Source organism: Pelmatolapia mariae, linkage group LG23 (assembly GCF_036321145.2).
Source record: "Pelmatolapia mariae isolate MD_Pm_ZW linkage group LG23, Pm_UMD_F_2, whole genome shotgun sequence".
Lineage (NCBI taxonomy): Eukaryota > Metazoa > Chordata > Actinopteri > Cichliformes > Cichlidae > Pelmatolapia > Pelmatolapia mariae.
In genome coordinates this window covers 19,125,665-19,151,606 of record NC_086246.1, presented here as the reverse complement: position 1 = coordinate 19,151,606, position 25,942 = coordinate 19,125,665, and the positions used below count along the sequence as shown (strand labels likewise).

At 40.9% G+C, this 25,942-nt stretch overlaps 1 protein-coding gene across 1 annotated transcript in view; it reads right to left on the bottom strand.

Annotated features, from left to right (window-relative positions):
* Positions 1 to 13,392: 13,392 nt before the first annotated feature.
* ptgfrnb (prostaglandin F2 receptor inhibitor b) overlaps positions 13,393 to 25,942 on the bottom strand; it is an 83,415-nt gene continuing 70,865 nt past the window's right edge. Inside the window, exons 12-15 of the mRNA XM_063467813.1 lie at positions 19,080 to 19,266; positions 18,855 to 18,973; positions 18,678 to 18,728; positions 13,393 to 16,632 (exon numbers count right to left, since the gene is read on the bottom strand). Coding sequence (XP_063323883.1) covers positions 16,520 to 16,632; positions 18,678 to 18,728; positions 18,855 to 18,973; positions 19,080 to 19,266 — 470 coding nt within the window. The 3' untranslated portion in view covers positions 13,393 to 16,519. The remainder of the gene's footprint in view (positions 16,633 to 18,677; positions 18,729 to 18,854; positions 18,974 to 19,079; positions 19,267 to 25,942) is intronic.

Here is a 25,942-nt window from a genome sequence, read left to right as displayed (position 1 = left end):
GACTTCCTTAGACCACCCACAGCCACTGAAGAAGTCTGATTAGTAACACTCACATTCTAACAGATAGGAAGGGAGGAAGGGAGAAAGCAGATCTACCACTGGTACAATAACACAAGTAAGAATCATTCAACGTTAAAACCAACTGTTTATATTCTGACCCATTAAGACTTCGTGGTAAGAGGTCTTGGTGACTGTGGTATCCAGTGTCGGGTATAACGCATTGAAAGAAATGACTGTACATTAATGTACTAAATTCAGCAGTTGTATTACAATATATTATAGTTATGCTGTTACTTGCATTACAAAGTTATTCACACAGTGGGTGGATAGAAAAGGGAAGAAGTCAAATAAACATGGCTTTTTCCTTCGCACGTTGCAGCTGACTTCACTTTGTGTGCAGGAGGAGGAAAATGGTGGAGCAGTCTACAGCTGTTCAGGAGTGGAAATATGAACATTACATTTATTTTTAATGCACAAAAGAACAAGAGCATGATGGTGGAGTGCAACCTGCCTCCAAGACAAAAACAATTGCATTAAACCTCGACTCTTTGCAAGCATCTGCACAGATAGCATGCTAACATAAAGCTAGCCAAGATCCTAGATGATGTTAAAGCTGAGTGTATGCTGACCCCAGCCCAGCAGCCAGAGCCTGAACTTCACCAGGTAACAAAGGCAACTTGCAGTAAGCTTCATTTCTACCTGTATAAACAGCTACAGTAGAATCACTTGCACTCACTAGGATAGGGATTTGTGTTGGTGTGTTTCAGGTCCTTTACAGAGTAAAAGTGAAAGTAATGTAACAAGTAGTGTAACAAATAAATTTCTCTACTGAGGAATTAAGTAAAATACTGTGTTACTTTCCTATAATAAGTAATAAGCATCATGTAATGCACTACTTTTTTTAATAACAAATCCAACGCTGGTTGTTTCAGCACCGAGGCAGCAGCTCATGATCATGTCCTAGAAGTTCTGTTTTGGCTCACACCTGTTACGCCTGCTTTTTTTTTTTTTTTTTTTTTTTTACTTCTTATCTCTGAAATGTTCTCCACTATAATTACGACCATTGTTTAGAATAACATATTGCCTCTGGAGGCTTTCCATGGTTCAACCTGCTGCCCATGCACCTGGCTGCCCACCTAATGTAAAAGAAAATGGGAGTCATCAGAGGAGATATTCATGCATATACATGTGTGTTCTCACACCTTTCTATAGTAGTGAGCATTATGTTTGAGCAGTTTGGACCAAATGCGCCAGATTATCCAGATTTTCTTCCCACATACAACTCCAGGTGTCCAGTCATAAATCTTTGGACCACTTTTGAGCCCTGTCATCTTGGAGATACTTTGACCAAGCCCTTGTTACTTACTTACCGTTGCTAATTTTTTCTGCCTGTAACACATAAATCAAGGCCTGCTTCCTCAGATTCTTCCTAATATAGCCCACCCCTTGACAGGTGCCATTATAATGAGGCAATCAATCTTATTCAATTCACCTGTCAGCTGGCTGCTTTTAATGTCGTGGTAAATCGGAGTATTCTAACTTGTACATTACTGGAATATTTCTTTTCCATGCTACTTTATGCTTCAACTTATGAGGGAAATATTGCCCCCCCCTCCCCCACACATGTACACATCTAATTGCTGTGGGTTATTATACAGTTTTAGTCGTTGATCATTCACAAGATAATTTCAGATCTTTCTTCCTTCTAGTTTTTCTAAAGCTTTGCAGGGATTTATGTGTAGGTCACTAACCTCCATAGGCAAATCTTTTAGCTTCATCTACAAACGGGATGTCAAACTCATTTTACATAATGGGCTGCATACTGACCATAAGTGTGCTGGACCACTGACAGTGTAAGGAAATGTAACCATGCAGTTATCTATAGAAGAAAAGTACAATTTCAACTGTATGTCTCAGTTTTTCCACAAGAAATGCTACATATGTTATGTATTAAATATAAGAAATTTGCCAGCACAACTATTTGGGACTAAATTATAAGTAACAGGGGTGTAAAATTACTGAAATAAATCATCACACAAACTGTCCTGTAGTAATAAAACTGTTGTGTTTTTTTTTTTGTTTGCTTGTTTTTGTTTTATTTTTTTATTGTGGACTCATAAAGACAATTTTTTAATAGTGAAAATTTAATTGTTTATCTATTAGTTACCTTGGTGCAGTGTGAATGGCCATGGAGGTCAAATAAAAGCTGGAATACTGTTAAAAATCCCATATTTATGCCCTCATTCACATTTCTTTCCAAACCAGTTCAGTGGGCCGGATTGTTGTCATTGGTGGGCCATTTCTGATCCCCGGACTACATGTTTGAAACCCCTGATCTATAATTAAATTAATGGGAGAGTAAGAGAAATGTCAACCCCAGTCTGAAAATCTGCATGTAGTGAACCATCCTAAATTAGCTGCAGCTCACACATTAAAATGCTTGTTAATATTTAGCTGTCTACCTGTCACTGATGCACAGCTCATTGTGGATGGGGAATGTGGAGGACATATTTAGCACATCTAATTGATATTTTTACAAGACCCTCTTAGTGACTCTTGGTTTTTGGCAACCTAAGATGGTTTCCTACCTTTCCCTCAAAGCCATCATCAAACCCTGAGTTTTATTTACCATCTGGGCACTGAGGTAAACAGTATTTGCAGCATCGGAGCAGTTGCTGCAGCCCTGTCTTTCAGCGAGATATTAGTTGGCCTCACGCCACAGAGAGAGAGAGTGAAAAGGAGACAATGTGGAGTCATACTTATGGTACTTGTGGCATTTATTTGTGTATACTTGGATGTGTATGCATTATGAGGATGTGTGCCTGGTGACGAGCTGGAGCCGTGCCAGGCTGAAGACGCAACGCCATACAAGGACAAGTCATGCTGGAGGTTCAGGCTGCCTGCAGGGTGGTACTCCTGCAGGGTGAGAGTACCGCAGCTCTGAGAGCTCCAACCAGATGGAGTTCAGAAGCCTGATGTTTTAGAATTACAGATATTTGCTGGCATCGGATGCACTGGAAAATACATTTGCTTTCTTCAAAGCCTAACCAGCATAAAAAGACACATAGAAAAACTAATTACACGTTGCCATCTCAAATAACAGATTTGAGATTTTTCCTCTATCTGACAGCTCAATCAGCAGCCTATCAACACCTCTGTAAATGCCCTGTAGATTAAACTACTCGCTCAAGGTTAGGGCGAGATGGAGCGATGTGAACAGCAGTGCCCTGCGTCAAAGACAAAAGATTCTGATGTCTTCATGGTGCAAATTGTGTTTTTTGTTATCTTAAAAACATTTTAAAAAATTAAAATAATCAATAGAAAATGAAAAACTAACAGGTGGTGGTGGTTGCAGAGCCATTGACTGGTTGCTGACGAGTTAGCATGATGTAAATGTTGGATCATGGCTTGGAAGAATTAGCCCTCCGAAGAGATCTGGGTTTTCTTCTGAGAGGTTTCTTTGCATAGCGCTTGCAATATTACATACTTGGTATCATGGATATTTTTATGGTGTATAGCAGTGTCTGGCAATAGCTGGTACACACCCAAATTTACTGGCAAATATTACCTCACTTAGGATTCATAGTAGCCAAAAAACAGCAACTTCTAGAGTAAGAATAAAGTAAATTTACATGTTGCACTTTTAAATGGGTTGTTCGAACAAGTGTTTTCCCTCTGACTCAAGTCCTTGTGCTAGGGCAAGGTAAGCTAGGGGAAACAAAAAAATATGGACGTAGCTAGCATGATCATGGTCTTGGGTCATTGGAAAAAGGCTTGTGAAGACATTTCAGTTCTCATCTTAGGGGTGTCTTCAGCTCTGTATGATGGAGTGTCTGAGGCTACGTCCACACTAATGCGTTTTCGGTTGAAAACTCCGTTTTGGCCTCCCGTCCACACTGAGACTGCGTTTTGAAAACACTCTCGAAAACGCATACATTTCAAAACGGAGCTGTCCCGTTGCAGTGAGGACACTCGAAAATGCAGACTTTCAAACGCCACGTTTCAAAGAGCCGGAATGTAAATAAATGGCAGAGGGAAATGACGCAGGTCAAGTCGTCTTGCGTTTCACGCATGCGCAGAACTGCAATGTTAGCGTTTTCGGCCGTTTTAGTGTGGACACGCAACTCTTTGAGAATGACTGAAAACGCTAGTGTGGACGCGGAGCGTTTTCAGATGAAAACGCCGTTTTTAAATCTATCCGGGCTAGTGTGAACGTAGCCTGAAGGAGAGTCCCAGTAGCCCCAGTAGGTAACCCCTGGAGGGCCTGTCCATGGGGGATTCTTGTGGGTCACTATTAATCATGTGAGTCATTAAAGGGTCACATGAGCGAATGAATGAATGAACAAAACTGTGACCCTAAGGACCCCCCCCCTCAGAGGTTCAACGCCACCAGGGGTTAAATACCTGGGACTGTCCATAATTCATTTGACTGTTAAATTGAATGCTGATTGGTTAATCACCGTCGTCAGCCAATGATAACTGTTGTTTCTGAAATGAGACGCCAAGATTTACCAAATTGATTACTTTTTTTCTTTTTTTAATTTAATATGGCCAAAAATTAGTGACTGAGACTGAGTCATAAAGCTGTTTTCTGATCGGACCGGAAGACATTTTGAAGCCGCAGCTATCGCCCTCCGGTGGCCTTTAAAAGAATGCAAATTTTAGTCCCTCGGCATTGGCTTCCTTTTCCAGACCTGGAAACCATCATTGTCCATGTCCATCATTTGTGCTGTCTATGCATTAAACACATGCTACAGAAGACAACTAGCACAAGGACTCTCCATTCAATTTCAGGTACATTTGAAATGCTGAGAATCCAAAACTCTGAAAACACATTTGATAAAGTGCCTTTTTCATCTGTTTGTGTGGACTCTACAGTGAAGAACAAATAAAGCTGCGGCACACTGATTATATCTGAGGCATCACAGACTGGAACTCATGCAATTTGTAACACAAGTATAACCCTGGCACTGTGTGTGTGTGTGTTTCTCTTTTTCCTGAGTGTGCTCTTAACATGTTCGCATTTAAATGTTTCATACATCAGCTGAGTGAAGCTCTACAGATGAAAGTGACTCTGAAAAGGATCTAACTGCTGTGAAGTTCGTGTGTGTGTGTGTGCAAGTGAGAGTGAAAGCACAAGAGAGATTTATGGAGAAGTAAGGTCAAATATCTTCAACCTAATAATAAATCACACACACACACTCTGCCACCCTCCCGTCTGGTATACCCTCTTTCTCTCTTTCCATCCCCCACTTGTGTGTTGACATAGTTTCCATGGTGAGGGGAAGGTGTTGAGAGCCATCGCTGCATTCCTGGGAGCATGCTCACACACACACACACATTAACATTTACTCTGGGGGGTCAGTTAACACTGTCTCACAGCTCTCCCGGGCCAATATTTGACCGCTGCTGTCCCAATAAAAAAAAAAGAAGAAAAACAGAAAACAGCCCAGAGATTTCCGATGTCCTGTAGGTAAAATGTGCCATGCGTGATCCAGTCTGTTTTCTCTTCTTGCTTGTCATTGCCTCTGTCCTTCACATTTCAAAGCTAACTTGCAGTCAGCATGCATGCTGAAACCTCTTTGTAGTGTAAAGCCTAACTCCAGGCCCAAGAGGATGTAACATTCACGGCTTCCTGTTGCTTTTGGACTGTTTTGCTGTTTCTTTGGCCTTAGCACAGTGTTCAGAGTGAATTACAGGAGAAACAACAAAAAGCAGCAACAGTGTCAAAAATGTAGCACTACCATTCTTTGTGATATAAAGGAATAGGTTTGCTTGTACCTTAATTCCTTTACAGACTGGGTGAGGCCATGCTTGCTGCAGAGACATATGAAGATTACAGTCATGGTAAAAACAGAGTGCATCCTCTGTCAATTCTAAAAAACTGACCTTAAAAAAATCTAGTTTTTAATTTATATACAACATATGACACATTAGACTGTTTCAATATTTATTTGACTAAACCAAAACCAAAATGCAGACACGGCGTGTAAAACACTGAGTACAGCCCAGGATCAACTGTATTTAGCTTGCAGTTTTCTGTGTGACTTCATCAGTCTCTCAAATCCTTGTGGAGGATTTTTTGCGGATTCTTCCTTGCAGCGTTCCTTCAGTTCATTGAAATTGGGCATGCACAGCAGCTTTACTTGCTGCACGAACCAGTTTCAACAAGCTTTAGCTGTCAAACACATGGCCTCACAGTTGACTCTAGGATACTTTGGTATACAGATAGGTTCATGGTCGACCCAATGACTGCAGGTGCTCAAGTCCTGTGGCTACAAAATACACCAAAATAATGACTCTTCCACCACTGTGCTTGACAGCTGGTATGAGGTATATATGCTGACATGCTGTGTTTCCTCCAAATGCAGCACAATATGATCAGTCATTTCCACTTTTTTTCCAGATTCAGCTTTACAAAACTAATCAATGCTGACATGTTCTTTTAAGAGAGAAGAGACTTTTCTCTTGGCAAACCAAATCCAATCAAGCCGTACTTATTCGGTCTTTTTAGAACTGTGCAGTCGTAAACCTTAACATTTAACATGCTAACCCACACCTGTAGACACTGAGATGTAGCTCTTGTGTTTTTTGTATGATAATGTGTCCCGACTGTTTGGATCTTCTTTTGGGGAAATGTCATTGGGTTGAAATGGTTTATCCTTACAGAAGCACAGATGGTTTGGCCTGATGAGTATAAAAGGGTCACAAAAACCATGACATGAATCCTTTGGAGACAGTAAAACAGCAAGTTTTATGGACACTTTAACACCTTTTTCATGGACATGTGTATGAGGAGGTGTTAGAAGAGAACTCACTGGGTTTCTTCATCCTCAGGAGAACATGAATGCATTTAATTAATTGAAGTTGTTGGATATCTGAAACCTTTTGAATTTCAGCACATATATTCTGATTAAACATGTTCTTGTGCTTGTTTTAATAAAAACTATTTGGTTTTCTGGCCCTGGAGGTTTGCAGGCCCGGACTAAGCTTGCAGTTTGCTTTGGGGGCCTTCTTTTCCTGCAGCAATAATTGATAAGTATGAAGCAACGAGTTTGGGCCTGCAAATGAAAAAAAAAGATGCATGTTGAGTGGGCTCAGTTTTGATTGTTTGTGTGTTTTGTTACTTTGGATATTGGATGATAGAAGACAGGCTACAGGCACACCTTGTGCAAGCTTCTGACATTCACATGCAGAGACACACACACCAGTTTAAATTCTTCAGTTAACCACAATAATCCAAGGCAAAGCTTAACAGCTGATGGGTGTTAAATTGAATAAATACTTCATTATTATCTTGAAGACTCTACTATAGCACCACAGGACTTGGAGCTACTGTGGAAGCATTGTGGGTACAGTCTAGGTAAACCCTCAGCCAATCACTGCCAGGATGGAAGGTGTGGTAGCCCCTGTGGATTACAGAAGAAACGCAAGTTGGTGAGATGAGGCAGAGCATCTGTTTCGCCTCCGTATGTTGCAGTGCTGTAACGTCGACACAGTCAGTGAGATCTCACCCCGGGCAGACTAGCAGATCTGCTCCTCCAGCCTGCAATCAGCTTTCACAGGCTTATCAGCAAGAGCTCAGTTATGGAGGGAGTTTGAATTTGGGTTTAATTCATCACATAGTATTAATGAACTGTAGACACACCCGTGTTCCTGTAGGGAAAACAGCTGCTGAGCTTTATTGTCTGAGCGGACTTGTGTTCTGGGAAGTAGCATGAGAGCATGAGGGGTCGTGGCTGATAAATCAACCTGATAGAGAAAAAAAAAAAAAAAGAAGAAGAAAAGAAAAGAAAAGAAAAATTCACTGGATGTTTTGAACTCCTTCAGGTTTCCTATTTTGAAAAACACCCCAACAATTGCACAAAAAGGCAGAAGTTGACAAGAATTTCCAGGAAATGTTAGGATCTGAAATCCTGTAATTCAGTTCCAGCCTTGCATTTCCCCTTGTTAGCACAGCAGACCCACCCAGTCGCTGTTGAAATCTTTTCCCATTCTTTGCGATATCATGGAATAGGTTCTCTTGTATCTTTGTTGCTTTACAGTCTGAGTAACAGAAACATATGAAAGTAATGATTTTAATCTAGGATAGTGTCCAAATAGTTAATAACCTAATAAATAATAAATAAATATGCTTATTTATTCCTAATATTGTCACAGTTTGTTGTTGTCAGCACAGTAGACATCCAACACGTCTGTCTCCAGACAGCTGACAACAAGCCAGCTAAATAACAACAGCTTGTTAGAAGCTAACGTTATACCAGCTAATGTCAGGCTTGAGTATCCTAAAAACTAGACTATGCTTCTGATAACCAGCTTCATTGTATTCTGCTTATATTGATTATATTATATATTCAGGATATCCTCAACAACTCACCGCAGTATAGCTAACATCAGTCAGCCAGTTTTACAGCCTCCTCCAGAGTAGATAGACATAAAGACCCAGAGTAGAGGTAAATAGCAAACTGACAGCCTACACTCACTACAGATGAACGGCTGGAAAAGTTGTTTGTCCTACAGCGGCTACCATAGCTAGGATTATCCATTTGAAATGTGGGGGGTTGGGATGTGATGTAAGAATTCAATGAACTGCGATCAGCAATCTACTGACATCTAGTGGTGACATTTTACACACTGTACCTTTAAAGGTAACTGTAACCCCATCAAACTCATTTTTGGCAATAGAGATTGACAGACCACGTGACTTTCGCGCATTGCATGCCGGGAGGTAGTGGCAAAACATTCAAAGTACCGCATTAAATGCAAGCATTTGCAGCACCGCAAAACGTTTATTCTCCGGTTCCAATACCGTCTTGCTTTTTCTTTCCTCACCAAAAAAGGAATGTACAAAACGAAGGAGAACAATGCCGGACCGTACAAAGACAGACTCGACGAAAAGGCAAAGAAAAGATACGAGGAAAAAATCAAAGGAGTGAAAGGGTCAGACCCTTAGGAGCACACAGAGTGGACAAAAGACGTCAGCGTGCTGCCCAACTTTCACCACGCTCAGATTTATAATGATACGGTTCTTGGAGTGAGTGCATACACTCATGAAGTTTTTAGTAACTTCAGGTCACTGCAACAAGCCCAGGTACAGTTTACCGACGGATGGGTACAGGACCTTGAAATGCACCGTGTAGAACAAAAGACCATCGTACAAACAAAGGTAAGTTTACCAGTCTCACAAATCGTCTTCATAAATACACATTCGTTAACCGTTTATTAATAGGACCTTTGAGCTCAACGGTAATTAATTAGTAGTGGAAATAATTTCTGGTACGCATTACAGAAATGTAGCAGTGACAATAATATTGTATGCTGTAATCGTACATGGCAATTATTATATATAATATATTATATGCCCAGTCTGGATCACATTCCAGCATTTCGTAGGCTGGTTTGCCTACAAAAGACAGCAAACATTACACACAGCCACAATAAACAAAGGAGCATAGCGCGATGATTTCTGTTCAGCGCCAATTAAGACGTATTAACTACCACAAAACACTTACCTTTGTGGAAATGCTTGGAGCAGACTAACATGTGAGGTGGAGTGTTTTCGAACGTTATATTAGGTCTTCTGATAGCGGCAATCCAGGCCATCCGTCGCCTGTTCGTGACTTCGGAGACATGGCTTGGACAATTTCTCTTCCACGCTGGAATCCGATAAAAACCAATCGCATTTCCCGTCGACTTCACGCGGCTGTCGTTCACCCGGCTTGTGCAGTTAATAATACAACAGCTTCTTGCCATTTTTTGTTTCTTTTTATCGCTGTGTAACTGATTTCAATTGAAAGCCTGTGCCCGCTAGTACCTCTTGCCACTACTTCCCAGAATCCTTTGCGGTTTTACCCCTGAATGACGTCACATTTTCAATCTCTATAGCTCAGTATTTGCCCTCTTCCACAAGTACCTACTCGGCATGGTTTTGGTCGTTTTGCCTAATCAGCTAATATGCGTGGGGTCATTATAGCAACAAGACATTTGAATGCGACAAGAAAGTCTGGCTTTTTGTCACACTCGGCGACCAGTGTTTTCTTTCCTCGTTGTTGGGTTTTAAACATGCTGGTTTTGATTTTTGAGAAGGAGACACTCTCGTGACACATCAAATGACGCCACTGATTAGCCAACTGGTGACATGCAGTCTGCTGACGTCATGATTTTGGATAGCCTCGGATTGCTTGGAACTCCAACTGAGTAGGTACTAAAAAAGTGCTTCTAACAGGCACTACCACCTAGTAAAAAATCCTAAAAACTGAGTCAAACCAGCCTATCCACATTAGGTACTGGTGGACCAGGACTATATGTGTTAGTAATACTTTATATCAATGAGCTCAAAGCTTTGCTTCACTGGGACATGATAAACAATTTTCTGGTTATTATTAAACAGCATAGCAGATGATGAGATTTCATGCCCTATGCCGATATTTTTGAGTGAGAACCTTGAAACTGGATTGATGTGTACTCCCCTGGTCCCAAAACAATAAGGACATTATGGATAACTTTCTACATCTGCATCAAATCTGTATAATTTAGGGTTGAAATGATTTGCAAATGACTGTACAGAATGTCTGAACCTTTGGAGATATTCATGTGCCAAGCCAAAGGATCTAGTGTGTCTTTCTAACGCCTATAAATCTTTTCAAAGTCTTTAGTACATATAGCAAGGAAGTTTCAGCAGACACGGTTTCAAATCTGCAACCTGACTGATCTCCAAAAGCACCCAAAAGAAAGGCTAATTTGAGCTTTGACACAGCAGGAAACCCCATATTCTGGAGCAAAAACAAAACAGAATTAAAATCAGTTTTATAAACTGCAACCAAAGTATTGTTTTGGGCGGAGGTGCAGAGGGGTGGGGGTGTAGAGAAGGGAAACGGGGCATTAACAGACAGCAGACTGGTGTGATGGAGCCGGGGCTGTTTGGAGCTGCTGGAGACATCAGCACTGATTACAATGAAGACAAGCAAGCGTCGCCTCTGGTAGACTCTGGGGATAACAGGCTGCTTACTTTGCTCCACGCGCTGCTACATTTTTCTGTCTGAATTCTTTGTTATGTGGAGCAACCCTCAAGCTGTGACACGCTCGAGTTGGTGCCAGGGCTCACGCCATGAAATGTGCCATCTCCAAAACGGCAGGAGTTTACAGCGGTGAACAAGAGCTAAATAATAAAAAAAATTATACCCAGTGAAGCTTTTATGTTTTTAAAAGTCACACACCCACACACATATATACACCACTGATTAAACTGGGAAAAGAATGCTTTAAGTTGTGACAAGGCCACATTATCAATGATCCATGGGCGGCATAGATGCAAACATACAGGAACTGGAAAATGGGTCAAATGGACCCTGAGAGAGAACAAGAGCATGTTAGCAAAACCACAGACAGCTCCAGAGCCAATCAACAGTATGTCTTTCTTCTCTGCCCTCTCCACACGAGATGGAGATGAGAGAAAGGGTGGTGGTGAAAGAGGGAGAGAGATGGAACGAGAGATTGGCGTTAAAGAGGTGTAAAAGCCCCGGAGAGCGGCTGAGGTTTCAGCTCATCTGCATTTCTAATGAAGAGGGGGAGTGAAAGAGGGATCGGTGTGATGAGGAGAAATTAAGAGAAAGGGATGGAGAAGTGGTTAAAACAGCAGCAGCAGAGAGAGATGGGTGACAAATAGAGGAAAAAGTACAAACAGATGAATCCCATAAGACTAACAAGGCGATTGGAGACACACAAAGAACAACATGGAGGGAAGAGGGAGAGATATATCCGTGGTCTAATGTTGAATTATAAAACATTTATTCTGCTGGAAGTTTTTAAAGTTGCTTTTTTGGTTGTTTTTTTAAAAAACCCTGTTTTTGGGAGCACAGAAAAATCTGATTGATGGCTTGCCCACAGACGGAAAAGAAAACTAAATTGGCCCACATTTGTCGCAGATCTCATAGCGGGAACGCTGATCACGACCACATCAGATCCTCTGGAAAAAATTCAGCAGCCATTTAAAAGAAAGAGGGTAAATGTGGGCCAGCCAGGGACAACTGCAGGAAGTGTTGGCTTATTCATACACAATAAATCAACTCCAGCATGCAGCAACAGACGATACAAACACTGAAATGTGAGTAGCTTTAGGAAGAGGCACTAGCTGATCAAGAAGGTGGTTCACAGTTGGGTTACTCATCCAGTAGGATCAAGTCTCTGGTCAAGCAGCCAGACTTTGTTGTTATTATTGAAAAATGATCTTGAGCAATAGTTTCTGAGGCTTTCTGAAGGTTTTCTTGGAAACTGGCTGATTTTTCACTCATTTTCAATGCAGTCCCTCTATCCAACCATTTTCAGAAGTGTTGCCAATGCAGTCAACGCAAACTTGGATAGAAAAACACACATTGGAACACCATCAGTCATGGATTGGCCTCCACAGACCCCGGACCTCGACATTATTGGAGCAGTGTGGGATCATGTTGACAAAGAACAGAACAAAAGGCAGAAACATCCAAAGAAGAGCTTTGAATGTCCCTCAAGAAGGAGAACTATTCCTGAAGACTACTTAAATAAGGCTGCCGGAGAGAGTTCAGACTGTGCAGAAGAATAAAGGTGGTCATACCAAATATTGACCGACTCAGTTTGTGCCTTACATACTGTATTTCCATGTACGTTTACATATTTTAACAAACCCCTCCATCCATTTCCCTGGCAAAACATACAAGTATATATCATAAACATAATCTATATCCATATTCCATAAGAAGAAGGGCACAAAACTTTTGCACAGTACCATATTTATGAAGTAATAGCTTGTAATGGCAAACTCACTTCTTAGATGAATATTTAATTGAATGGTGGGAAACGGGGACTGTAACTGACGACATCCAAATGCCAAATGATGGTCGATTTTCCATTTGACAGACTGAGAGTCACTGTAGTGTCGTTTACAGGTGAGCCGCTCATGCTCTGCTTTTGTCTGAGTTTCAGACACACAGAAACAACCATATTTTGCCAATATACACCAAACACTGCATCTGATTTTCTTCTCTTTTTTTGTCTAGCCAGTGACAGAAAATGTATCCAATGCCGATGTGCCAAAACCGTAGGTTTAATGGCCACTTAAGACTGCTTCCAACAAATAGCTGATCATCCATAGACTCCCATGTTAAAATGCCGTTTTTCCAGCATTAAAAACCGTTTTGGCTCCAATGGATAGTTTCCCCCCTTCGTAAACAACTTTAGTTGGGGTTAAACCTTAAAATAGTCATGATATTCATGTCTGTGCTCATAAAGAGCTGGAGTGAAGACAAGGGTAGCCTAGGTGACAGACTGGAACTGACCAATACCGAAATCATCCTCATGAAGCACCACACAATAAAATGAGACCATACAGAAACAACTATCAGAATGAATACATCTTACAAATCTGTTTATTAAAAAACATCATGAGTCATCATACTAATTGCAATAAAATGACAAAATAAAAAGACACTGGGGAGGTCTTACAGTGATGTAATCACATGATCAGGGATGTGTACTGATGCTACTTTTCAGGTCTTGTTTACTGGCACAGAGCGATATTGTTTACCTGTGAATGTGTAGGGGTGTGTATGTTAATGATAGTGGAAGAACCTGTTCTGAATACTGCACCAGTATAATCATGGAGAGGATTTAAGGAACCACACTGGAAGTTTCTGAAATAACCAGCCTCCTTAAGCCAAGCCAAAACACTCACCAGTGTTTTTCTAATTCCGGGAAGATGCATGTGGAAATGATGCAGACCACTGGTTTCGGTTTCAGTTAAAAGAAAAAATGTGATATGAAAACATTAACTCAGAAACACGGTGGTGGGGATCTTTTATGTGTTTATTGTGACTGGATAATGGCTCCGCACTGGCTGCCTGAGTTAACAGTGTTTTATTTCTGATTAAGAGTGAATAATAGAAATTTAGGTTTCTGGGAGCTGTGACCCGACTACAGCCTCATATTGCTCGTAAAGTTGCTTAAAACTCTCTTTAAAACACATCAAACAAAGCCTGATTCAATCCCAGCCAGTTCAGGAGAAAACCGGCTGGCACATCATGCTAAAAACCCAACAGGCCCACTTGGATCCTGCTGGGTTTGGACACAAACTTCCTCATTTTCTGTGTGTGTGGTTGCTTCAAGTATGTGTGTGTTCACACAGCAGTCGACACGACACACCCGTCATTGCAAGTTCATTCACTTGCGATAAAAACTCCACAGAGACTAAACAGATGTCAGCTGATGCGAGTTGGACACAGCTAACTTTGCCAGTTGGCCGATTATTGCAGATTATTGCAGGTTTCTTTTTGTTGTTGTTTTATAGAAATACATTTTAGAGTTTTATCAAGCAGGTGCAAGGAAAACAGCAGGACTGTTGAAAAAGCAGAACCTAAACATATCAAAGGAAAAATAATGCACGCGTTGGTTGTTGACACGTCTTGAACAACTGGAAGTTTACTGGTCAGTTTTTTAGCTACACTGTAGCTTGTTCATGGTGTGTAAAGGAACCACAAACAGCATAAAACATGGATGTAGCTGTTAGCTGTCCGTTTGGAAAAAGTGCCTTAAACCTGCATTCTATCTGAAGGCCACCAGATGGCGATAGATGTAGCTGCAAAATTGATTAAAATTTAAAAATTATATTTTGTAACTTCTGGTCATGCTGTGTTTCATGGAACATTATCTGTGGAATGAACCACACGTCTCTTAGCTAATAAGTTGCCACTCCCAAGCTGTTAGCCAATAAGGGTACAGGTTCACAGTTGGCCCCACCCTTCTTTGTCTCAACTATTTTTTTTGCAGTTTCTTTTTTTTTTTTTTGCAATGAACACAGCAACAGTGGCAATGCTCATCTCAAGGCTTCAAAATGGGATTTCAGAAACCAGTGGATGACATCATAGTAGCTACGTCCATCTTTTATACTATTTGTGAGGAGAACTGCTATCCTAGCTAAACCAAAAGTGACATAAAATACTTAGCAACAATATCAGAGTCTCATTTATGTTGGTTATGCAAAATGGTTGGAAATGTTAAATATAGAGGGAAGAGTAAGTTCTTTCAGAGCAAACTGCTTCACTTCTGAACAAGCTAGGCTAGCATTTCCCCTCCTTTAGCCTTTACACTAAGCTAACCAAGCTAAGCACATTTCCCAAGTTATTCGACTATTCCTTTTATACCCAAACGTAAGAAACATGCATCACTTTATTGAAAAATTCAAACCATGGAAGAAACCAAGTTCCTTACATCACCCAAACTATTTTTGTCATTTTGTTCACAGTACGAACAAACTTGAGTCTGCCATAGCGAGGTGACAGCTAGCTTTTCAAATCTAGATGTAGGAAGCTTTGATGTGATCAAAATGTAACCGTGGGGGAGAAAAAAAAACAAAAAAAAAAAAAACGCCTTGTGTTGCTCATGAATGACATCATACTGTTATTACAAAACAGTACATGCAACTCTTTGTCTCACACACTGTAGCACAGCACTCACACAGTGTACGAAACACACACGAGACCCGGGCAAAAATAACAGCTGGATACATTTTTGAATATTTATAAAAGAAGAGTGCTTGCTGTTGCCGCTTTGAGCAGCAGTTCAAGTGTTGATGTGGCAATACGAACCAAGCACGCCTCCATTAGTTCAAAATATTGGCACCATGTACAGTATATCTCACACACAAACACACTGCATATCTCTGTGTAAAGCTTAAAAATGTCTCATTTTTTTAAAATCTCTGAATTTTCAAAAAACTAGAGTTGAGAATAAAGGTAAATATAGTCCAGGTGTTAAGGTGGGAATACTTTGGGGTGGTAGTGCAATGCCAGAACACCTTCAGCTGATGTTTCCCATGTGACTTAAGTAGGGATATATTATGTCCTTTAACCCTGTGCAGATTCATATTAAGTAATGGCACTCCAGTCTCGCCAACCCCAAAGAACCCATGAATTTTACGTGCTTCCCCAAAAAGAGATTATAGTGGGATTCACTGGTACGTTGCTTACTGGTTGCCTTGGCATCAGGATAAGAAAAAAAAAAGAAAACCTAAAAAAGTATTTAGTCAGGCCTGAGCACTTCATTTGTTATCCCTAGTGGTTATAGAGGCAGCAGATCTGTTTACTGATCCCTTATTCCCAAGTGGCAGTGATGTCTCAGAAGTCTCCTGTTCCTCGGATATTAAGCTCTGGATCCCTCAGAGCTTCTTGTACGGCGGTGGTGTCGGCAGGGCACAAATTTATCTGCATAAAATTCTCTAGAAGTGCCACAAGATTTCTTCATAGAAACAGAAGTCTGAAAGGCTATTTTTTCCCATTGGTGAGCGTGAAAGTCCCCTGCTCCTACACTGCAGAGTTGAAAAAAACAACAGTCCTGAGCACCTTTTAAAGCACTGCGAAAATGCGTTTTAATCCCAACGCCCGTCGCCCGGGAACAACTGGGTGTCCCAGAAATCGTCTATGGGCGTGTGTCTGTTATGCGTGTGGTGCTTCCTGTGAGCGCTGCAGTGTGAGGGCGCGGGGGAAAGTGTTTGTCAGTCCATCTCCAGGTCCATGAGTTTGTTGCGTGAGCGTGGAAGGTGTGCGGTGTTGCGGCAGCAGCACTGGGCGCAAACCAGACCCAGGACTAGAGAGAAGAGGCCGACACCTGGAAAAACCAGAAAAGGCACCATGTTACCAACACCAATAAAAGCATTCCAATTCAACGATTGTTAATGCTACCATTTCTATCGATGAATTTATTCATGAGTACCATTTTAACTAGTAATACAATAAAAGCTAATAACTTTAGCAACCTTCTAAAAACAGTGTCTTTAATGTTTTGGCCATGTTTAGTGGCTAATATTAGTCTTCACACACTTCAAATTTACAGAAGAATAAGGTACTTTTGGTTGCTCCTTTATTTAACAAGGTACTGACTGATTTACTACACATTTTATACCCTTTTTAAGTCCTTCCGGACACAGACTTCCCATTTTATCCAGGACTGAGTTTGGCCATTGAACAGGGACCTTTTGCATGCAAGCTGAATGCGTTAACCACTAAACCACAGCCCTGTACAAATCTGACAAAGGAATTTAGTGCTGGGAAAAGGGACCGACTTCCGGAGGTAGAGAGCACATGACAGATAGCTTTAACTCTGATTAAGGTCTCATTACTCCAATCTCCTTCTCTTGTCTGTTTAAGGCACTGGTTCAAGCGCCTAAAAGTTGACATGCAGGGATTGCCTCGTCTCCAGCTCATGTGGCACCGAGAAGACTACGGCTAGGTCAGGACTATAATCACTTCTGTGGCAATGCTGCTGCTAGCGTTGCTGCAACAACCACTAATAAAAACACAGATTTTTATGTGAACAGCAAACAGAAAAGCCCATCCTTGCTTTCCAAAATCCCCATCAGTGCTAATTAAGGCATACACTACTGAGTATTTTGATTAAACTCTTGTCCGCAGTGCACGGACAACGCCAGCTATCAGAAATGTGTCCTAAATAGAGACGAACACCGTCAGCAAGTGAAGTGCAGTGCAGCACAAAAGAAAACACAAAAGAGAGTCTGTCGGCCAGCATTTTAAGCAAGGACGCCCTCGCTGACAGCAAGCATCAGTGAGCCGAGCTTTTCTCACTTTCCAGAGACATTTTTCTGCTGCGCTTGGCTACATTTAACGTTTTCTTTATGCTAAGTCAACATTTTAGTTAGCCCTCTTACAGAATCAGACAACAACAGCTTGTCATTCAGCACTGCAACAGCAACACAACACACTTTCATAAATGCACACAATCCTATACACATAACACAAGAGGACGCTTTATAGAACAGTACAGGAGAACAAGGAAACAAGAAAGCTGTGATGTACTGTTTAGGTGCATAGCTAGTCAGCTGTCAAAGTCGAAGAAATACCGAATTGCACTCAGGAGTTGGTGATTTATGCGTTTTTCCTCATTTTCTGGCATAAACATACTGTCACAACAGTGGTTACTCATACTCAACACAAGCAAAGTGTAGAAGTAATTCCCATGGGCTAAAAGGCCAGGCTTTAGACTGGTCTAAACACTATTTCAGACATTTTTTTCTACTTTTGGCTCTCAATGATGTCATAGAGAGTGGCCTTCTGTTTGCAAAGGGTAGCCAATCAGAAGAAGGTTAACTTAAAAGAAGGCCAAATGTCACTAAAACACCTTGCTTTAGACAGGACAAATTGAGGCGCTGCACCAGGGCTCGGTATAAAATAAATAAGGATTATTTTCTACAAGAGTCACAAATTTAAAAAAAAGTTTCCAGTGCTACCCCTCAGCTTTCTAGTAGATGTAGTGACCTCCCAGGTCTTGAGATCATCTTGAGGTCAAGGTCACTGGGACTCAAACTTGTCTGAGCCTTTTAAGAGATGCATCTATGGTATCAATTTAAATATCCTATGTCGCCTCATTCTCGAATTATCGCACAAACTTGGGTGTCCACGTTGCCTGTGACCTGACAACAACACCCCATCAGCCTTTTGCGGCCGAGGGGTAAAAGGTACAAGTTCACTTAGAGGACTTGGAGATAATCAGGCATTACTGTGGAAAAATGAATCCATAATTAAATCTTAAATCCCTAAAAATATGTCATCTAGATGAAAGAAAAGGATATAGACAATTAAAGATTGCCTAAAGCAAAGTCTCTGTGAAGTACAACAAACATATAATGACTATATTACCCAGTGAGGCCGATGCACCATATAAGAGAGGTAACTTTAGGGAGTCCCAAACTGCAGAAGGAGAGAGGAAACAAGAGAATTGGTGTTACGTATAACAAAATAATGCACATATATCATAGACTTATATGTTTAAATGTGTTCATGTTATAAGGTAACTGCGTGTCTTTTGCACCACACCTGCAAATTTGACAGCGAGGAAGACTTTGGATGATGTCAGCTCTTGAGCTTCTGTCCAGGCTCCCGTTGAGGCCGACAGGTACCAGGGAGTGACGGAGCAGAAATACTCCCCGCTGTCACTGGAAACCACAGAGGACACAGGTTGTTGTGATGACGGTCATGGTGTTGTGCAAGTCTCTCAGCCAAAAAGGGATTAAACAGACAAATGATTCGTTTGCACCTCACCTGTCCTGAGTGCCAAATATGTTGAGCAGGTAGGTGTGTGTGTCTTTGCGCTCTATTGTAACGTCGCTGGATGAATTACGGTTGATTTTTCTCACAACGCCAAAGCGGTCGACACTGGCCACCTGGACCGACGCGGGTCCACCGCGCAGCCGGGTGAAAAACCATTTCACCTCGTACGCCAGGTCGTCTGAGAGACACACAGAGACAAATTTAAGTGAAGCTGTAATGGACTTTTAAGATGTTTAGAGTGGTGATGATTTTAACTATTAGACATCATTATATACATTTTTTAGTATCTAAATAGTCTTGATGCATTCTCAATCATCCAAGTAAATCCCAAAAGGTTGATTCTGTTCATCTGGACGCAGCGTTTTCAGAAAAAGCTGCATCAAGATGAACAGAATCAACCTTTTGGGATAGTAGCTAAATAGCTGTAGATACAAAATACGAACTTAAGGATAAAACCAGGTTCAAAGATCTTCTTCATTTTCTGGCATATTAGATCCAAAAGTTCTGTGCATTAGATTCAGACCCCCCCTCTGTAAATATATTCAAAATACAGACAGAAGAAAATCTACAAATTAGATATTAACTAATCATTCATACATATATTATGAATGTGCAGTGTATCCATTGGACATACATATATATGTCCAATGGATAATGAATTGTCAAATAAAAACCAAAATGTGTTTTTTAACCATTTTATTTCCATGAAACTTGAAGGAGATAATATGGAAATAAATGAGCCAAAACACTCAAAATGCTTTTGCCTGTAGTTTCTGACATTCAATAACTGCACTATTAGCTAAGTGTTGAAGCTCTGAACACCTTTAAAACCACTTTTTTTAACCTATGCTGAAATTTGTGTAACTCGTTTGGTCTGTTTAGATGGGACACAGCTGGACTGCCAAACAAGGCTAAACCCACTATGGACACACTGTGTACAACCTGAAACACAGATCAGTATTATACAGGTTTTCTTTGGTGGTAATGTCTCAATGAGTACTTCCATTCAATACAAAACTGAGCGTTTCTTTAACAATATCCGCACGTCGTGTTAACGTGCTTACACCAACCAATCCCATCGTCTCTCAAATACCTTCAACCTGAACCTTACAAACTACAAAAGAAAGCTCAAAGGCAAAATACTGTATGTGCCAGTTAATAAAGAACATTATAAACGCCATTAAACTATAGCGTTACTGCAGCGATGTGACATATTTGAAGCCAGTAAGAGATCAAGCGTAAACCAACGAGCTGTTTAGGAGAACAAAGTCGCTTTATTTGACAGAAGAGTTAGCGAAGGCACGACAGCTGAAGTGTGTGTTACTGCCGCTGATCACGACACCCCAGCTCAGTTTTAAGTATTTCTTTAAGCCTTTAAGTCACTAACACTGGCTAACATCGACTTTAACCCTCTCAGGCTCAAATTAAGTTTTTGTTGCTAATGCACAACCAAGTCCTGCAGTGGTACTTCTGAGTGAAAAAACCCATAAAATATGTATGTGGGGTAATCAGGTTGTTAGTTTTTAACTGTTGCAAATCGGCAACGCCTGCCTGGAGAGGGTTAACCAGCCTAACATTTACAGAGAAGCGCTACTGTACCGACTTCATTGTAGAAACTGAGTGTTTTTTGAGGTCCAGCGCAGCCCTAATTTCACTACGATAACAAACAGAAGAGAGGAGGAAATCTAGAAAGCAGAATAAATCCATTATCACCACATTATAAACACCGGCGTTCCTTTTCCCACATTAAGATAAAAAGACAGGGAGACGGACACGCATCATAAAAGGGCGACAGCGATGACAAAAGAAATAAAAACGGGGACGAGTTTGATAGAATTTGTGATAATAGATGCAATCTTTGGAAAAGGGGGCGAGCGAGCTAATTATTTCAGAGAGAGAGCGAGAGAGAGGGGGAGAGAAGGAGAGAGAGAGAGCGTGAGAGACAGAAGCACAAACTAGTCATTAGTCTGTCAGAGAGAGAGAGAGAGCGAGCGAGACTATTAGCACTGTACCTCCCACACACACACACACACACACACACACACACACACACACACACACACACACACACACACACACACACACAGTGAAGCACAATAAAAACCCCATGGAGTCTTAGTCATCCTCTGTCATTTAGGAGACAAATAGAGGATACAGATGAAAAAATAAAAGGAACATTTGCGAGCGACGGTGCAGGGTAAAAAAAAGAAAAAAGAAAGAAAAAGATAAATGATGATGAAAAACAATTATGAAAAAAAGAGTGAAAGAAACAGACACTGGGAGGAAGAAAGAGGTGGGGAGAATGGATGGAGCGAATATAATGAAGAGAAGGGAAAAAAACTGAGAAGAGGAGTGAACTCAGCCAGAGCAGAGGAATGAATCACATCTCAATTTCTCTCTCCCTCTCTTCCCTAATGGCTTTAATATTCAAGTGCTACATCATTAAAAATCAGTAGTAGCGTGAGCAGCATCAGCGATAGTAATAACACCGACCTTGGTATCGAGTTTAGCACCCCCAGGTCTCAATATTGGTCATCACCTGAAAACTGTTTGCCCTCCTGTGTGTGACACTAGGCTGAAATTTCATTAAGTTTTGCTGTAGACAGTCAAGGTTTTGTGTGACTGAACGCCACACCAGAAGATGACCAGAGGGCCCCCAAAAAGTACAGTATGTACAGTGCAGCAAGACCAGAACATTTCAAAAATAATCTCGATTTAGCAGGAAATCTCATCACCCCTTACAATATCACACCATAAACCACTTTTTGAAATTAAAGCGCATTCAAAGACGAGCCCTAAAGCGTGTACCTTTTTCTTTTGATTAAGTTTTAGCTCCACTGACGGCAAAATGTCACTATATCCCACACGTTCACAGGCTGCGTAGTCAGACTGATGTAAAGTTTTTGAGGCAAATGCTGCCGTTTATATTTTTATTAAAACATTTCTGACCATGTTCTGAAGAGTGGTCAGCGCGGAAGAGATTAAAACCTGGATTCGTACTAATAACCATCATCCCAGGAGTGGATGTCCTGCAAACTCCCATCAAGTTCAAACAGTGCAATGCACAGGGAAACTTCAAACATCCCAACGGCAACATCTCAGACTCTACAGACCTCAGTTAGTATGTTAAATGGCAAAGTTCTTTTTTTTGTTTTGTTTTTTTATTGAACTTTTAATTGCAAAGCAGGAAAACAGCAGTCACCAGCATATACATACACAGGACAAAGATGCATCTACATGTATAGCAGGACGTGGGAGGTAGAAAGAAAAACCCAACAGCAATAGTAACAAACAATGAAAAAAGGTTAACAATCGTCCCTTTGTTGCCAGGCTAAATCCCGTAAGCCCGATTTTAACCTCTGAGCAGAAGGAGTGTCCAGATGGGCCAAAAAAGGGTCCCATGTGCGATAGAAAAGGAAAGGTTTGTCCTTAAGTGCTGTGGAGAAGGCTTCCATTGGCACAGTACATATCACAGACTGTAGCCACTGGTTGACAGATGGAGCCTTATCAGAAATCCACAGTACCATAATGCACTTTCGAGTGTAGTGTAGCAGTATGTGAAGGAGATCTTTGCTGCGAAAGCCGGCAGGTAGCTCATCATTTAGTCCTAACAAGCAAGTCCTTGGACCCAAATGCAGTCGGCAATTAAATATAGTACATAGCTTATCTATGAGTGATCTCCAAAACTGTAGAATAACAGGACAGCTCCACAGACAATGAAAAAAGGAACCAACAGCAGACTGACATTTGTTACAGAGATTAGGCAAAGCTGGAAACATTATGTGCCTCTTCTCAGGTGTAATATAAAGCCTATTTATAAGTTTAAACTGCCTTTCCCAAATAGAATTAGATGCCAAGGTTTTAAAAGGACGACAACACAACTCATCCCAAGCTTCAGCATCTATAGCGCCTACGTCTGATTCCCATTGGCCCTTGATTTTGTTAGAGTTATCCATTCTAAGATCAGAGAGAATGTTATAAATCTTTTTAGTGATACATTTTAGTTGGGTAGTTTTTACCATGAGTGATTCTACAGGAGAAAGACCAAACCCTCCATTAAAATCCTTCAATTTAGAAGTAATATAGTGCTTTACCTGAAAGTACTTCAAAAAATCCTTATTGGTCAGACCAAACTTGCTTTTCAGTTGATTAAAAGTAAGAAGAGAGTTCTCATGAACAAGATCACCCACTGTATTAATCCCTTTTTGAGACCAGTCCGCAAAACCAGCCCGAAGACCAGGTAAAAAGTCAGGGTTTTCATGAGTAGGAGTAAGGAGGGAGAAACAATTATAATATCCTTCCAGGCGCCTGACTTTGCGCCAAATAATGAGCATATTCTTTAACACCATATTATCTTGTGTTAGAACTGTGGCTTTACCTGAGGAAATATATAACAGGTTCCGCAACGGAATGCCCTTTAAAGAAGTGGACTCAGCGCTGAGGTAAATGGAATCTGGATCGTCCATAAACCATTCTGTAAGAAATTTAAACTGTGCAGCCAAGAGGTATTGTGGGAAGGAGGGAGCGGCAAGACCGCCTTTCTGAACAGGCAAACACAGAAAACTGTATCTCAATCTAGGTCTTTTCTTACGCCATATAAAAGAGATATAAGAAAAAGAGAACCATTTAATTTTGACAAGATTTTTTTGGACAGAGCAAGCGGTAACATCTGGAATAAATACAAGAGGCGAGGAAGGATATTCATCTTGACCAGATGAATACGACCTAAGAGAGACAGAGGGAGGCTGCACCACCTATCCAAATCGCGATTGATGGTCTGAATTAAAGGGGTGTAGTTCAGACTATACAGTTCTTTTAAATTCGGTGAAATCTTTACTCCTAAATAAGTGAAACCGGAGGGAGACCAACGAAAAGGCTGAGAAATGTTTGGATCAACCTCATTTAGAACAGAGAGGGGCATAGCCTCACTTTTAGAAAAATTGATCTTGTAGCCTGAGAAGGAGCCGTATTGGGAGATTAACGAAACTAATCTAGGAATTGAGTGAGCAGGAGAATTTAGAAAAATTAAAACGTCATCTGCATAAAGTGAAATCTTATGTTGAGAATTGTTCAAACAGAGTCCTTCAATAGCAGCATCCTTCCTAATGGCTGTGGCAAGGGGTTCCATAGCTAGGGCGAATAACAAAGGGCTCAGCGGACAGCCCTGCCGACTGCCACGTTCGATACTGAAATTGCCCGACCTATAACCATTGGTAATCACTGCCGAAAGAGGGGAAGTATAAAGGATCTGGATCCATTTAACAAAGTTGTCACCTAAACCAAATTCTTGAAGTGTGAAAAGAAGAAACGGCCATTCCAGACGGTCAAAGGCCTTTTCAGCATCAAGTGAGATGACTAGAGCCTCAGGGTTAAACAAAGATGAGTGCTGAATAATGTTAAGTAGGCGCCTCACGCTATGTGTAGAATACCGCCCCCGTATAAAACCAGTTTGATCATTCTTAACGATCGAAGGTAGTATTGGCTCAAGACGTATAGCTAGGACCCTTAGCAAGTATCTTCAAATCAAGATTTAAAACAGATATAGGCCTATAGGAAGCGCATTCATCAGGAGGTTTCCCCTTCTTCAAAATTAGCGAAATATTAGCCTCCATTAAGGAGGGGGGGAGAGTGCCTGCCTCAAAAGAGGACAGAAGCATCTTATACAGTGGGGAAGTTAGAATCTTACTGAATTTCTTAAAAAATTCCCCCGTGAACCCGTCCGGACCTGGGGCTTTATTATTTGGAAGCATCTGAATAACTTTCAAAATTTCGCTTTGTGTTATAGGTTTACATAAATCATCCCTTTGGATTTCAGTAACTTTAGGTAAATTTAGTCCTAAGAAGAAGTGGTGCATACCTTGTTCGTATGTTGATTTAAACTGGGAGGTATATAACTGCTTATAAAAAGTTTTAAAAGTATCATTAATAATTAAATTGTCATATTTAGGTAAACCAGATGAGTCTCTAACACATGGGATATTACAACCAGCACCCTTATTATGAAGAAGATTGGCCAGATAGCGGTTAGGTTTATTAGCAAACTCATATAACCTCTGCCTCATGAAGAAAAGAGATTTCTCAGCCTTTCTCGTCAGTAGTGCCTCCAAAGCTGTTTTAACCACCTGAATTTCATTCCTTAATTGCTCTGAAGGTGATTCATTATGTTTAGCTTGCAGTTCGTGCAATTCCAGTTCTAATTTCCGTTGTTCCATCTGATTTTTCCGCTTCAGGCCTGCTGAATATGATATAATCAGCCCACGGGTGTAAGCCTTCAGGGTGTCCCAAAGCAGGCCTGGAGAAACTTCAGGGGTTGCATTAACCTTTAAAAAATGTTCAAGCTGATCATTTAAAAATATTCTGAATTTTGGGTCGTGAATCAAAAAATTGTTAAATCTCCAGTTATGAGACCGAGGGACAGGATTTAGATCACTTAGCTGAACAAAAACCGGCGCATGATCTGATATAATAATATCGCCTATTGTACATCTCAAAATGTTTCCCAGTGATCGTTTGGGGGTGAAAACGAGATCGATTCTACTACTTGTTCTACGAACACCAGAAAAAAAAGTAAATTCTTTATCGTTAGGATGAAGAGTCTGCCAGGTATCCACCAGATCAAGTTCGTTACAAGTATCTAACAGTGCTTTGGCCCTTGTAGACATTTGAATTTGTTTGGGAGGGGATCTGTCCTTAGTTGTAGAAAAATAACAGTTAAAATCACCGGCTATCACAGAATTATCACAAACCCAGTCAGAAAAGGAAGAGAAAGTATGAGCAATAAAGTCGTTAGACTGTACTGGTTGAAAGTAAATATTCAGAAATGACACTGCCTGACCACCTAGGGTGCCCTTTAA